The 15,881-nt window shown below is 52.5% G+C and overlaps 1 protein-coding gene across 3 annotated transcripts in view; it reads right to left on the bottom strand.

Annotated features, from left to right (window-relative positions):
• The window catches only part of NECTIN1 (nectin cell adhesion molecule 1), a 106,844-nt gene that overhangs the window by 32,799 nt on the left and 58,164 nt on the right, over positions 1–15,881 (bottom strand). The window contains exon 6 of one of the 3 annotated variants that reach the window (XM_055728516.1): positions 8,170–10,437. The exons of the other annotated variants lie outside the window; for them this stretch is intronic. Coding sequence (XP_055584491.1) covers positions 9,896–10,437 — 542 coding nt within the window. The 3' untranslated portion in view covers positions 8,170–9,895. Of the gene's footprint in view, positions 1–8,169; positions 10,438–15,881 lie in introns of those variants that run through there. 3 annotated transcript variants of the gene reach the window in all.

The following is a 15,881-nucleotide window of genomic DNA, read 5'->3' as shown; positions in this document are numbered from 1 at the left end:
CTCCTTGCCTTCTGCCAGGCACCGCTGAGGGCATTTGAGGCTCAACAGCACTTCTCCATGTCACAGGTCCCCCGGCTGGAATACATTTGCATAAAATAATTTCCTCTAACAAATATGTTCATACAAATCAAACTCAAGATTGCAAATACTCTGAAACCATGAAAAAAACTAATCAAACGTATTTGTTACTACAAGTAATTCACCCCGCACTGTTCTAAACTGGCAAGTTTCTCTCAGTTCAATTTATCCAGCACTGGCTCTAGGAGAATTAAATATGTCACCTTGAGTGCTCCAACTTGAACTCGAGCATAGATTGCCTCTTAACTCACAATGAATTTTGGATTGAAGCTCACATATTTCTGGACTGCTGCTCTATGACCTGACCTGTCTCCAGTGCCCCTCAAGCTCCCACCTCGTCACAGCTAGCCCGGTTTAACATCTCCTGGTTAAACATCTCCTGGTTACACTGCTTTTCCTCTGCCTCTTGGAGCCCTTTGGCTCTCGCACTTCCAGTTCTGACTCTGTCATGAATTCGGATCCCTGGGAGATCCACCTGGTTTTGAGCGTTGTGCCAGGCATTAACCCAGGTTGCTTGGTAACTCCCTGATTACACTGGACTGTATCTCACTCTCCCTACAAATCCTCCTTGGGTCACATGCATTTGTATGGGTGTAACTGCACCACAGTCGGAAAAGTTGGACTTGCACCAACTGGGAACCTGGCTCTGTATCTTCATCACGGACACTTCATCCCTGATCTCTGTGTACATCTCCCTCCCTGGAGATGTACTGGACACATGCTCAGCTGTGGGCATACAGCCTAAAAGCAAACACAAGCTTCTTGTTCATCTCCTCCTGCCCTGAGCCAGCGCCTCCCCTGACCCTGCTGGCACCTCTGCTGATTGCCAGGGCTCTGAAGTTGCTTCTGTGGCCAGCAGCGCTCGCCTGCAGAGATGTGGCTTTGAGAATAGATCCAAGCCACGCTGCCATTTTTCCATGGGCTACAGGCGTTCTGGCATTCCGGTCCCCAACGTGTTTCTGTTTTGTTCCAGAGAAACACAATACTTAGGGGCTGCATGGGAGTCTGTTCCCGCTGTGTTCAGCTCTCTGCAACCTGAGCTGCTGAGAAGAGGCCCCATGCAATGGGTTTTATCCATCAACGCTTAACTGTAAGACGTGGCCTGGGAAATCAGCACAGCATTTCCCAGGGGCTCATCCCAGTAGGACCATGGGCAGATAGCCCCTCCTATCCTTCTTTCCATCTTAGATCCCCCATCTCGGCTCTCTGGTGCTCTTCTTCTTCCTCCCCTTTCTCCCCACCCCCAAACTTGGCTGATGTGGCTGAGCCAGCGACTGGGGATCCAGTTCTGTAGGATGCTGCCCCTCTGCATTGCTGTCGTGGTCGCTCCTGGGGCTACTGTCCTGAACTGCAGCTGAAGCAAAGCTGCACTTCCAACAGCTGTCATTGCTAAGAGGACCTGGCAGAGAGGGGCAAATGAGAGGAGTAAAATACGTGGATATATAGATACAGCCCAGACAGTGGTCACAACTCTGCTGGCCACACAGAAGCCTGATAACAAGTGTTCCCGGCTTTTCCTCCCTTTTCATCTGAGGAAAGCCTCCCCCAAGGCTATCCCTAACCTCTTCCAAAGCGAGATGCTCAGCACACACCTTTTTCAGCAGAATGACTGAGAACTGGCTCCGCTAGTGGCATGGGGTTTGGATGGAGCCTGTGCCAAGCAGCACACAATGCATTGATCATCGAGCCTGTTATCAAAGAGCCTCCTGCTGCTCTGGCACATGCTACAGGCCTGCTTCGCTGCCGACGGAATAAACAGTCTGCACCAAACCACTCCTTTCCAGCCTAATTCTGAACACTTCCCTCTCCATCCAGCTCAACTCTTCAAAATAGAGACCAGTTCAAGTGCAGATCTGGATCAGGATCCCTCTCACTCTGGGGAGTACTGTGTTTTGGTTCAGATCTCCAGCAGATCACCCACAGGCTGAAGCTGGGTGCAAAAACCCTTTTCCAGGGAGTATTCCACCCTCTAGGCCAGGGGCATAGCAAAGTGCCAGTTGATAACCGTGCAAGGACGAGCACGCACGTTTCCTCTGATTTCTTGCTTGCTTTGCCTCTCCCTCCCTTGAAAAAGTCTGGGTGTTGCAGAGCTGTCCGGCTCGCTCTTTGGGAACAAGGCTTTCTTTGTAGCGTGTATTTACAGTCAGGAAGCAGGAGGAAAGGGGAAAGGCAAACTGTTCTTCCCAGTGCAGGGATCAGTAATGGAGATACAGGGATGCGGTTTGACTGATCCCACCTCCCAATGGAGCCTTAGCATCCCTACAGCATTTAGATGTTTTTGACGCACAATCGTCATGGTAGTCCAGTATTGCACTATAGGAACATCCTGCTGTGTCAAATCAAAGATTGGCCTAGACCAGTATCCTGGCCCTGACATCAGCTCACATGCCTAGAGAAAATGTAAGAAGAGAACAAGCGTGTACTGACATTTTTCCAATAGCCTGTCCCATCTGCTATAGCAAACAGCAACTTAGTGACTTCCTAAGCTAGAGACAGTGTAGTAACTTTTAATAGTTTTTGATGAATTTTTCTTCCCTAGGTTTCTCTAGCCACTTTTCTAGCTCAGGTTAGCTTTTGGCATGAGCAGCGTCCTTTGACAAGGCATTTCTCTGCTTACATCGATAAGGGGAAACACTCCCACCTCCTCTTGTCTATCTTAAATCTGCTGTCCAGGAATTTCACGCAATACCACCTATGTCAATGGCAAAACCAGTCATTCCCTGCCTACCTTCTCCAGGCTGCTTGCTGTTTTGGAGATCTCTTAACCCTTAGCCTTCAGCCTTCACCTGCAAGCAAGTCCCGTTACAAAATACAGCATATCATGGGAACAGACCGAGCTTGTTGGAAAGCAGATGCCGTTCTGTGGCACAGAAAGCAGTTCTGCTGCTGTGACTCTCCTTACAGCTACCAGTCACAGGTTGCGGAACGACGCAGTCATAGATGCACACACAAAAAAGAAGAATGCCTCTTTTTTTTAAAATTCTTTATTTATAAAAAAGTACATTTTTTTCCACAGCTGAGCCACTATTGGTTTTTATACAAGTAAAAGGAAGGGTGATGCAACACCCCGCCCACACAAATTATAACCATGAAAATGCCCCCCCCCCCCGGACCCCAAACAAACAAATTACAAAGGATGGAAAACAAAAAACAAACAAAAATCATAAAAGTCCATTACATTATTATTATTTTTATTTTTTATTTTTTACAAAAGCACTTACAACACAGATTACAAAAAAAAAACAGGTGGGGTTGGGGTTGTTTGTCTGTCTGTAGTCTTTATTCCACAATGATAATTACAGCAAGAGAAAGAAGAAAAAGCGAGATAAAATCACTGGAGTTAAGGAATCATGTTAAAAAAAAAGAAAGGCAAAAGAAAAGAAAAACCAGATCCTCAGCGAGAGTACCTCCACCAATAATAGTTCATGCTAGTGGAGGATCTGACTCCATATGCTTGTTACATTCACCCCCAGGTAAATTACATATGGAAAGTCACACTGGTCCGAAGTACAAACTCATCCCCCTCTCTAAGGCTTGGGTTTCCTTCCCTTGCTGGTGGACTGAATTCTCCCCTTTGCCCCGTGGCAGAAGGCAGCACCCCCTGCTCCGGCACCCCAGCCCTGGCCGTGTTGTGCCCCGGCCCTTCCGCCAGGTCCAGCCCTTGGTCCTCCCCACCCCGTGCTGCAGCCCCTGGGCAGGGGCCGGGAGGTTTAGGAGTGATGGTGAGGCAGTGGTTGGACCCTAGACCTTCCTTCGCACCCTCCCCTGCCCCAAGGCTTTCCCTGCCTCTCCCAAGGAGTAGCTCAAATTGACAGCAAATTGCATTAAATACGAAGGGGAGGGAAAGAGGGGGGTGAAACTGCAGGCTGGGGGAGGGTAAAGTGCTATCGTAAGCCCCGCAGAATAAAGAACATGCATCAGTGCACATGATGCTGGCAGCATCTCCTCTCCCCAGCGGGGCTCACCGCCCAGCAGAGCAAACAGACCCAAGTGAAGGTGGCCGCCTTGCAGTGAATTTGAAGCTGCTGGCAAAAGGCGACAACCTGCCCCACTGCTTCTCCTCCTAGGACAAGATGGGCCTGGGATGCCAACCCCATTTCCACAGTAAGAAACCTCCGAGCGCCGTGCAGTCCGCAGGCGTGCCACTCGTGCCCACCACTCGTGCCCACCTCCCGCACTCAGCCGGGCAGGGGGTGGTTCCCCTCCGCTCTTTGAGCATCACCACCAGTGCTGAAACGCCGAGAAGCTGTGTGTGCGCTTGTATATAGAAAAGAAATACAGCAAAGGAGAGCAGCAGCCCCCATTCTAATTGCATTCCCTTCTCTAATTGCTTGGAGATCAATCTTTTGCATCCCTCTCTCTCTAACCCTCAGTGATTTCTGCTGAACAGTTGTTGTGTTTCTTTTTTGACTCAACATCAGGAAAATGGCTCCCTTTGTCCCCTATGTCTTTGCAATCAATTTGGTGCTACCATTCCAGTTTGTTTGATTTTTTTACTAAGAAATCTTCAAGTTTTTTTGGGGTTTTTTGTTTTATTTTTTTCTCCCTTGGCTGAACAAAAATGATTTAACAACAGGGGAAAAAAAATCTCATAATTAAATAAGGGAAAATAACATCACTAGGGTGAATTGCAATGAATAATCCTAGAGATAAGCCCCAGCAGGAAAACAGCTGGGGTGTCTTTGTACATAAACTACAGGCTTGTTTTGGGTTGTGACACAGATGTGTCTGCTTCAATAGGGCTCCCCGAGTACACACAGGGAAGGAGCTGGGGGCTCAGCTCAGCATAAATTCACCTGCATTTTCTTCGCTGAGGTGGTGGGGAGACCCTGAGTGACGTACCACAGGGCTCAGACTGACCTCCCTCTCATCTGCCTGTTCAGCTTTCCCATCTGCCCATCTTAATCTTGAGGTACCACAAGTTTTGCCTCAAGTTGCCATCCAAGATCAGGGCTTGGGAAGGGAAAAGCTCCACACTGTTATGTCTCTTCACTGGCAAGAACCCAGCAAAGGGATCTGGACAATGATCCCTTGCAGTGAAGGTACAGCAACTGGCCATGCCTCCGAGGCCAACACCCAGTCCCCAAGCAGTGTGACGGTGCTTCCCAGGCAGAAAGCCAGCTCAGGTGTAACTAATGTGACACACCAGTTCAGGTCCAGCGTAAAACCGAGCTCTTCCTGGAGAGCAGCAGGTCCCTAGCACCTAGGCAGAGAGGCAGCCAACGCTGTGCCCACGGCAGTGCTGGGAACTGAGAGAGGATGGGGATGTACACTACCCTGGCTGGAGAGGTAGCCTGGGGTCCCCACCCCATCCTCCACCGCTGGCTGTGAAGCAGGGATGCCACAACGAACACCTTCCATCTCCCAACTGGAAGCTTCCCCTTGCTCTTTGCTGGGTCCCACAGGGATGTTTTATACCGTCTTAGCACCTCTGCCTCACTTGAGGCAGCCGGAGGGTCCCTCGGGGAGGTGACCCAGCTGGCCCAGCCTGCGAGCTCACATGAAAAGTGCGTCACCATTTAAAATCAACAGCTTGACTCCAGCCTGCCAGAATCTGGCCCGCTGTGAGGAACAGGCACAAAGGGACAACCACCACCATCCCCCAAGGAAAGAACAGGTTTCCCCTCTGCATCCTCCCCGCAGCCCTGGCACCAGGAGGCCCCTGGGGCCACCAGGCAGATTGCCCCTGCAGGTCTCCAGCACCCTCACCCTGCTGCAGAACCTCCCAGGAAGCAGGATGCACATGGTCTTCAATTTGGCATCTCCCCTGAGCTCACCCTCACATTTGGGTAGAGACAGGTACCACTTTCTTCCTGATGCTGGTGGAAAAGCTGATCTAATTCCCTCCAAGGGCCCCCGCAGAGCAATTTAACCCAGAGAAGGGAGTGATGCTATTACTGGATCAAAATGGCTCTCAGATGAAACATCAGTCTTTTTTTTTTCCCCCACACTTCTTTTTTCTTCTACCTTGCTATGGATTAATGGCTAATCACTTGGCTAATTACCAGCCCAAGAGTCTCTTGGCCAATTAGCTGACTTTGCAAGGGACAGCAAGATGCAAATCACTGCACAGAGGTGGCATTACTCCATGGCTGTGGGGATAATTGCACCAATGGACTAATGCTGAGGGGCCCACAGATGAGCAGAATGCACTGCTGAACCTTGAACTTGCAGGATACCTTGCTGCTGTGCCAGGCAATACTGTCTGAGGATCTTCCACTCCAGTCTTTCCCAGGTTCTGGATGGAAAATAATCATTTGAGCCCTCTTCTGAACCACTCCGATAAGCTAAGTGGCTGAGCTCTTTCCTAGACCTGTGCTGGTGCAGTACTGGGGAGCAAAACGTGATGCAGCAGAAAGAGAACTGTATATAGGCTCTAGCTTGGAAATGCCGTATCGCTCCGCTGTCTCCTTTTCTTCCTCTGAGTCCCACTGTTTTTCTGAGCCCCCATTCCGCTAACTACATGGACAGTGTGTGAATGGGCAACGAATAAGCCAAGGAGGCTACATCTCAAAAAATGACACCTCAAAGTGCAAGGCTAATAACTACCAAAGCATATTTCTTAGGGCACCTTGTTCGTATTTCCTGCAAGCCACATCTTAACTCGGGAACTGAGTCATACTGTCCCTTCGCTCCCAGGCCCTTCTGCTCCATTTGCAAGGCTTTGTATCTTTGGTGTTTAGGACACAGCTTCACTGTGGGCTAAGGCCCCACTGTGCTGCGGAGTCAGTGCAGTGTGAATTCACTATATCAGATCAGTGGCCCCTGCCTGTGACTAATGCAGAATGTGAAAGAATTGCTGCTGGACCCTGCAGATTTTATAAAAGGTTGTTTTATTCCAAATACATCTCCTTGCTGTTTTTATCTGTGCTGGGGGAAATTTGCAGAAGAGGGTCTGTGCCACCAAATTCCACTCTCTGCTTGGTCATGAACCACCCAGAGTCTGGTGTTGGAGGCGTTGTTACAACCCTTTTTAGAGCCTAGTTGTGAAATTTAGATCTAAAGGATTATTCACTTGAGAGATGGACTTTGTTGAAAATTATCTTTGAACCACAAACTGTGCCGGCTCTGAGCACACCCCATGTTACATTAAAGTAAGCTGTGGCTAAGGTTCAGTGCTCAGCAATGCTGCTCTGTCCTGATCCAGATTACAGGGTTCACACTTGGGGGAATTAAAGCCCTGTGTATGCTGTTATCCCAAGGCACCAGAGGGAAGTTAACCCAGCATTGCCAAGCCCACCACTAAACCACATCCCTAAGAACCCCATCTACACGTCTTTGAAATACCACCAGGGGTGGTGACTCCACCACCTCCCTGGGCAGCCTGTTCCAGAGCTTGATGACCCTTCTGCTGAAGAAATTCCTTCCAATATCCAATCGAAACCTCCCCTGGCACAACCTGAGGCCGTTTCCTCTTGTGCCATTGCTTCGAAACCTCCCCTGGCACAACCTGAGGCCGTTTCCTCTTGTGCCATTGCTTGCTATTTGGAAGAAGAGACCCACCTCGCTAGAATAATCAGCCCCTACTAGTAATCAAGATACAGAGAGATGCTAGAGATTTCATTTCCTTTACTGGGAGGATGCTTGGTAGCAGGGTGCTCTGTTGGCACTGGACAGACATGTGAAGGTTTAGCCGTGTTTTTTAAGGTTTGGCCGAAGAGATCGCAAGGGAACCTCTGTGCCCTGCTTCCAGCGGACATAGAGCAGCCTTCCTGTGTCATTTGGCTGTTCCGCCAGAAGCCAGGAAGCCTGGAGGGCTGGCAGGAACAGCAGAAAGATTAGAGTGTAACAATTGGATTTCCCACTCCCCTACACCACTAACGCAATAAGAGCAAGCTACAGACTGTGGATGGCTCAGGCTGAGCTTCACGTTGTCTGGACCAAGCACCACACACTAAAGGAAAGCATTGGAGGCTGCCTGGATCAGAGATCTGACCTTGACTCATCTGCGTGGGTCTAACTCTCCACCCTCCCTTTTGTAGCAGGATAACTGCTGGATGCTATGGAACAAAACCCAGCGGGTAAGGCAGGAGGAGAATTAGTCCTGCTATTTTTAGATGTGCATGATAACACAGCTCAGAAAACTGGGGGTTTCTTTTCAAACAAAAGATTTATTTATACATCAAATTAAAAAAAAAATTAATCAACCCACAAAAAGAAAAATAAGCCCCAACCCAGTGAATCTTAATTTGGATATGGTCAGTGTGAGACAGAGGGCCCTGAAGTCTGGAATCCCATTTATTCACAGAGCAGAGATAGCAGCAATCCAAGCCTCCCCATCACAATGCAGTGGCTCAGGGGGAGGAGGACGAGATCAATACCCCAGGCTCACTCACTCCTGTGCAGTCTACCAAGCCTTTGCTTAGAAGTGGGATGTGAAACTGAAGAAGTGGCAATCAATGCAGACTAAGCAATATATCAAAGGGCTGAGGCTGTTGCTAGGAGAGTTAGAGAAAAGCACCCCCGTGCTCTGACCCCAAAGAAAAAAAAAAAAAAAAAAAGAAGTGTAAACACATGACAATTAAGTCTTAGTGGTATAATAAAACTTAGGGGCCTGATCCTGTACTGAAGCCCTCAAAGACACTGAATGGTACCCTGGGAGATCTGCCCTGCCAGAGTCTGCAGACCAGAGCTGAAGGCAGTGAGTCTGTGGGAGAAGCAAAGTGGTATCGGTTGGTCCCCTCCCCTGGCAATGGCAGCACGGTGCGAGCATGACACGCCATGCACGACTGTTGTGCCAGAGTTAACTGCTCTGTGGCTGGTACTAGCAACAACAGCAACAAGAACAAAAAGAGCCAGCATTTCTCTGAGCCATCACAGGGGAAAAAATGTCAGCAATAAATACTCCTTTTCTTTCTTTTAAAAGAACACTCAAACAAAGACAGAAAATGAAAAGCCAGGAAATAATGAATTGTAGGAGAAAAATGGCAGCTCTGTTTCCCTGCCCTGCTATCAGCCCATGCACCTGGGGTTTGTTCTAGGGCTTTTTCTCCCCCCTTTCTCCTCATTTTCCTTCTATTGAGTCATTAAAAACTGGGAGTGGATCTCCCCAGGCATGCAGTGGGCAATGGGAACGCTACCCAGACCCCACTGGAAAAAAAGTGATCAGGAAAAAAAAATAAATCAGTTCACCTGATAACGGCACCTATGTTTCCATTGCCATAAGCTTTCCTGGCCTCTGCCCCATAGACATCCCACTTGACTCCCTCCCAAGGTTAAAAAAATACAAAGAAGACAACATACAAACAAATTCCAGTGTTTCAGGGGAGAAGTGTGGGAGGAGGAACCTCGGGGAGGGAAGTGGGGCTGAAGGGCACTCTGAGACATGAAGACACAAACAGAGTGTAATATACAGGCTGGGCAACAGTCGTTAAAGCAAATAGTAACACCTAAGCCACCGACCAATACAAACACCACAGAAGGGGACGAAAGTCGTCAAGAGAAATTAAAAAGCAAAACCAAAACCGAGAAAATAATTACCCAACCTCCCACCTCCCATACGCCCCAAAAATGATCTGTAAGCAAAGCTGCCCTCCCGCCCTGCTCGCCCCAGCCCGCCCGTCCTGCCAGTGCTAGAAGTGTCCAAAGTCTCTGCTGAGCGCCTGGGGCTGGCCGGGGGTGTGCGTGCGTGTGCGGGGGGTGGGCGTGCGTGCAGTGTGTGTGCAAGCGGCCGCGGCACGCTCGGCTCCACTCAGCTCCGCTTGGCAGGGATGCAGGGGGAGTGGGAGGGCATCACTCGTGTGTGTGTGTCTGTGTGTGTGTGTGTGTGTGTCTGTGTCTGTGTCTCTGTGTGTGTGTGTAGCAATGGGGTGCCGAGCTACACGTACCACTCCTTTTTGGAAATAAAAGATCCATCATTTTGTGAGACCATGTTCTCCGCTATGTCGAGCTGCTCGGGGTCGTACTGGAAGCCGAGTGTCCTTTCGTCGTAAGGTTCAGGGTGCGCCTCCCCCTCGTCTACCGTGAAGTAAGGCCGCTTAGCATCCTCCTCATATTTGTTGGGGCCACCCAGCTTGCGCTCGCCTCCTGCATCCTCATCCTCGTCTTCATAGGTGCTGCCGCCCAGCGGGCCTGGCTTTTTCTCGTCGTCTGAGTCGTCAGGGTACTGGAGGTTTTGGGCCATGGGGGGGTGATGCTGCGGGATGCCGGCCTTGCTGTAGCCATTGCCGTACACGTGCTTCTTTGTGCTGTAGTCACCCTTGAAGGTGTGACGCCGGCGCCGGAGTACCACAAAGAGCACCACGGCCACCACCAGGACCAGCGAGACTCCTCCCACTATGCCCCCAATCACCGGTGTGGGGATGTTCGGCTGCACCATGGATTTGCGATCATCGATTGGAGACGGGGTGTAGGGAAATTCTGGGTAGGAAAAGACAGATGGAAGGGGGAACAGTGTCAAACCATGCGGAAACGCGCCCTCCCTCCATGCTTTCATTGCCATTTTTGGGGGGTGAGGGGGTGGGAAGATGAGGGTAAGGAACAGGGAAGGGAAAAACTAGGGAAAGGGGAAAAGGGTGCATCCTCACCAGGGGTCAGCGCACAGGAGCTCTGCCTTAGCAAGGGGAACGCAGCGTGCCGTGCCAAGCTCGCCAAGCCTCATGCAGGAGCCCAGCAGGCTGGAAGCAGTGTTTCCCTCCCCACCCAACCTGGTTTCTCCAGACGTGCTCAGATCCCACAAGCCCAGTGCCTTGAGTCCAGACGCTTTCCGTTTTACTGGGTGACACTTCAGGTCCAGTCTACCCAGAGTCTCCTGCTGGGGAGCATGACCCAAACCCCAGCCAATGGTAGGCACCAAGCTGACACACCTGCTCCCGTAGATGCCACGCTAGGCCCACCAGCTTTGCATCCCCCTCCTCGGCATCCCAGCCTGGCCTGACCCCAACCAGTCTAGGTCAGGCCAGAAGGCAGCAGCACCTTGTGATCTCCCCTCCCACCCACCCCACAAGTGATCTGCGGCTGTACGGTGCTGCTCAGCGTCATGGCTGGCTCCCGAACCCACTTGCTGTCCTGGCTGTGCTCTGTACCACAGCAACACAGACCTCCCCACTGTTTCTTTCTCTTTTGCTGTTACTGTGGCCAGCATAGCACCGCTACTCATGCTAACCTTGTTCCTACAGTTACCCTGACCTATTTAAAAAAAAAAAAAAAACTCAAAAGAGAAAGAGAAAAGAGATGAGAAAGATTTCTTTTGTGCAATTGAACACTTACACTTCGGCACAGATAAAGTTCGATCCAGGACTTAAATCAACCTTCCTAACACTCCCTTGACACAGTTACAGCCCCTGGCCAAACTCAGCTTTCACACGCTGCCTGTTGAGCATCCACGTCCATGAGGCATTAAGCACCACGTGGCTGCCTCAGTCCTTCACCTGCCTCTGAATTCTGATAGCAGGCACCTGGTTAATGCCCTCTGGCAGCCTTGCCCTTCCTTGCACACCATGCCCAGACCCCTCACACCCCATGCTCTGACCCCTCACACCACTTTTTCCACCCCCAAGACCTGTCTGCCAGCCCTGCTCTAAGCTGCAAGCCTTTACTGCTGCTCTGGAGTCTTCTGGCCCTCACTTTTTACCCTGGCAGACAAGGAGAAGTGCAGACCGAATAGTAATTTCAGCACGCCCTCCCAGAAGAGCCAGGACGGGGCACTGGGGAAGGAGGGGCTCAAAGGCAGCAAATTCGAAAGGGATATGAGGCAGATTCTGCTTCCTGCTCCCTCTTCATGTGCCTGTGGGACTGCCTGCTGCTGGCAGCCACCTTTCTGCATCAGGGCAAGAAGTCCTGAACAAGCAAGAGCTGGGCAGGGAGTGGGTTTCCCTGAAGCACTGCTCAGCCCATCAGCTGAGGGAGGGGAGAAAAGAGCTTCCCCCGGGTAGAGGCGGTTCCTGAAACAGCTGCAGATTTTGGACAAGGATACTGAATTCAAGCAATTGCTGGCCTGATCCTGATCCTTGCAGTATAAACGTTTCGCTTGTGTTTGAGAGCTGTTTCATTCCCACCTTTTCTGAGACATCATCCCAATAACAGCATCTTGGTTTCTGCAGTGCTGACTTGCCTTGAGCAAAGCCTCACGAGCCTGAAACCACACACAGAACAGCACACCGGGCAGACCAGGCTGGGGGACTGACAGATGGAGGGGGTCCCTGCTGCAGCCAGAATGAGGAGCAAGACACTGTGCAGGCAGCATCTCTTTCCAAAGACAGCCTTCAAGGCAGGAGCAAGGGCATGTATTTCAGTACAGGGAGCTAGGGTTGGGTTCTGGAAAGCCAAAACCACATGTTGCATTAACAGAAGGCTTGTCACAGCCAGCTGGTTAATGCAAAACCTCTCTGCAGACACAGCAAGAAATGTCACGTCCATCCCATGGTAGTCCTGGTTGCTGAGGGCTCAGCTTGAACCACACAAGCATCCACACAGCCCTTTCCCCCCCTGCCCATGCCACCTCCCCAGGCCTGTCCCTTGCCACCACAGCCTCTGCAACCCTGGCGCCCAGTTCCCCAAACTGGGCACAAAGCAGGGGTCCACCTGGAGCTTAAAGTGAGTGTTGGGAAAGGTCCGCAAGCTGCCTCAGACCCCAGGGGCTAGATGTTTTAGCTTCCCCAGCCCCACAGCCTTGATCTGAAGCCTCTTCCGACCTCACTTTTCCCCACAGCGCACAGGGTCCCAGAGCCACCCTGCGAAGGTGGCGCAGCGTCCCAAGGGCCACCCCGGTCCCCGCTGCCTCCCCCTCTGGGACAGGCACAGCCCAGACGGGAGAAGCCCGTGCACAATTTCTGAAGGAGCTTGGCCCACTCTTCTCTTAAAAGCTTCCCTAACAGCCCAAGTTGGACGCATGAAGCCAAAGGGGGAATGTTTTCCTGCCTTCTCCATACAGATTTCTGGGCCCAGCACTCGCCCACATGCCAGCCCCGGCTGGCGGCCACGGCAGCGACACGGCGCTGCGTTGGATTTCACACGTTGTGCAGGGAACAAACTATTTTCTGCTCGGATCCCATCCCCGTCCTCCTCGCAGCGGCCCAGTAACCGTGCCAGAGAAAACAAAACCCAACTGTGGGAAGAGAGGGAGAAGAAAGATGGGAAGAGTGTGAGCCCAAAGCAGCCCCTTGCTACCCGCACGGCTTCCTCCCCCCGCCTCGGCCGCCCCCCGGCGCTCCCCCGCAGCTGGGAGAGCCCAGTGGCCCCAGGGGGCGGCAGGGGGGAGCCCGGCCCGGGGGGCGGCGGGCGGCCCGGGGGGCGGCGGGCAGGCAGGGGGCCTGAGGCAGGCAGGGGGCCTGAGGCAGGCAGGCCGCGGGCAGGCCGGCCTGAGGCGGCCGGGCGGGAGCGGGCCGGGCCGGGCCAGGCCCAGACCTGACACCGCCGCTGGATGGCGGCACAGACCGCGCCGCTGGCTCAGGAGCGGCCCGGCCCGGGGAGGGAGCCGTGTCCCCCGCCTGCGCCCCGGCCCGGCTCCCCCGGCACCCCGCGGCCTCCATCACGGCCCCCCCCGCCGCGCACGGTGCCCCGGTGCCAGCCCCACGGAGGGCATCCACCCCGCTACCCACCGAGCGCCGTGCCGGGGGTGCCAAGGAGGGGACTGCAGCCTGGGGAGCCAGGGGGAACTGTGGGAAAAGGATCCCCTTTTTGTGTTCAAGGGGTGCGTGAAATTTCTGGAAAGTGGTGCGAGGCCTGAGCGTGCTGGGGGCCCCATGTGAAAAATCCATTAGGAAGAGTCTGGAGAGAATTAAAGCTGCTGTGAAAAGCGGACTGGAGAAACAGGAGACAGCAGAGAGGAGGGAGGGGGAACAAGCTAAGCTTTAATGCCAGCATAAAAAGCCTCCCCCCCCTGCTACCCCCCCCAGCCCTCATAAAAAGAGGGAGCGCTGTATGAATAGGAATTAAAGCAGCAACACTATCTGCCCGCTGCCCGGCGCTGCCAGCTGTTGCATTCAGCCCCGCTTTCCTGTCCCGGTGCCAGGAGCCGGGCGCTGGGGCGGCAGCTGGGAGCGCAGGCAGGCGGGGGGTCACCCTGGGCTGCGCTCTGGCACCCGGCCCAGCACACAGGGTCGCTTTGATCCCCGCTCCCTGCGAGGCAGAACGCTCCGAGCATCCCCCTGTCCCAGCTCCTGCCTCTCCCCGCAGCACCCAGGAGCGCAGGAGGCAAAGCAGGCCTTCCCCGCCGCACGAGTGGCTTCAAAACCACACGTTTTAAACATCACATCTTTCTTTTAATGCCTGGTTCCCAACAAAAATGAGACGTATGCAAATCATCACGCCTGTCCATCAATTCCTTATCTAATGCTTTTTGAACCTGCTGGCCAATTTCAGTGCTGACAGAAGAAGAGCGAGCCAAAATTATCCCCATCCTAAAGGTCTTGGAGAGAACTGGAGTGGGATCCCTGGCAGAGGTGGGAGCTAAGCCTCATTAGACATCAGAGAACCCACAGGGACAAGAGGCTGCTCCCAAGAGCAGGAAGGGCCCAGATCAGAAAAAGGATATTTTTAGTCACCAAGTAATTCTTCTATGATATGCAGATCCACAGGAAACCAGCTTTCAAAAGCCCTTCTGCTCATCGCACTGCTTAGACATTTTAAAAGATACTACTTCCCATGGACACATTTTTTCTTGAAGTCACATCTCCAACCTTTTCCCTTCAATCATAAGGGCCAAGGAAACAGCCAGCACCAGCTGAGATTCTCACTGTAGCCATGGGCATTGAGGAAAATGTCAAACCCCATGAGAAATTACCTTCTGGATATGTGTCAGCCCAAGGGACTGACACTCAACCTCCTCCAGAGGAAGACCCTGGCTTTCCTTCTGCCTTGCAAAACCAAGCACCCACAACGGGAAGCAGGGGGCCCTTTGGCTGGCTCCAGCCAGGGCGAGCAGCAGCTCCGGGGAGGAGGAGGAACAACCTTCATTCCAACGGGTTCATGGAGCTTCCCAGTTCCCAGATGGCCTCAGCAAATACAGTGGTGATCATGTGGGTTTTTAAGAGACAGATTGCTGACGGCAAACTTTCCCTGCCAGTACAGTCCATGCCAAATTATCCCAGGACTTTGACCTGCTGTGTTACAGACGTGGACATGAGTGAAGATAAGGAGATGCCTCTTGGACCTGCCTCAACCCAGACAGCGCTGCAACCTGAGAAGCCCACAGCACCTAACTGCTGTCCTTTTTCCTTCACAACAGCCGTTGCACCGACCAATGCATGCCCATCTCCAGCTTCAAGCTATCCTGCCTTCCCTCTCCCTACCAGGGATTTCTGCTATCCTTGTGCAGACTGGGGTGGAGGTGGGGGGAGAAGAGGCGGTGGGGGTGGAAAAACCACTGGCAATTAATCCAGAAGTTTAGCAGCTGCCACTGGCATTTCAGAGTGTGACGGCTTTTAGGCCAGATGCCAAACGTGTCTTAGGTTTTAATCTCTCTGTCAGGTCACCTATCGCTTGTCAATCAAGCGCTGCTCCCACAGGGGCCGTTGGCACAGATGCCATCAGACAGGATGCAGCAGACGCTCCTGCCTGCCATCCGGAAGATTAGCATCAGAGAGACCCCCGAGGCTTGCTCCTCCCTAGCCCCCAGCCCTGTGCCTCCCCACCCAAAGCAGCCACAAGCACTTGCTGTCGCCCCTGGCCAGTGGCTGGGCTATGGGTGCACCTGCTCTGGGCTCGGGATTTAACGCTTCCCAGAAAGGGCTTTCTCTTAGCAAAATAGCCTTAGTAAAAGCCTGCTGCCGCATGGCACAGGGCTCCAGTGAGCCCCACGGGCTGTTTGCAGTGACCTTGCTGGGATGAGATCACTGGCGGTGTGGAAGTAACTCCCTGCTTCA

Source organism: Falco cherrug, chromosome 17 (genome assembly GCF_023634085.1).
Source record: "Falco cherrug isolate bFalChe1 chromosome 17, bFalChe1.pri, whole genome shotgun sequence".
Taxonomy (NCBI): domain Eukaryota; kingdom Metazoa; phylum Chordata; class Aves; order Falconiformes; family Falconidae; genus Falco; species Falco cherrug.
The sequence above is the reverse complement of the archived record's forward strand: the minus strand, read 5'-3'. Positions and strand labels throughout refer to the sequence as shown.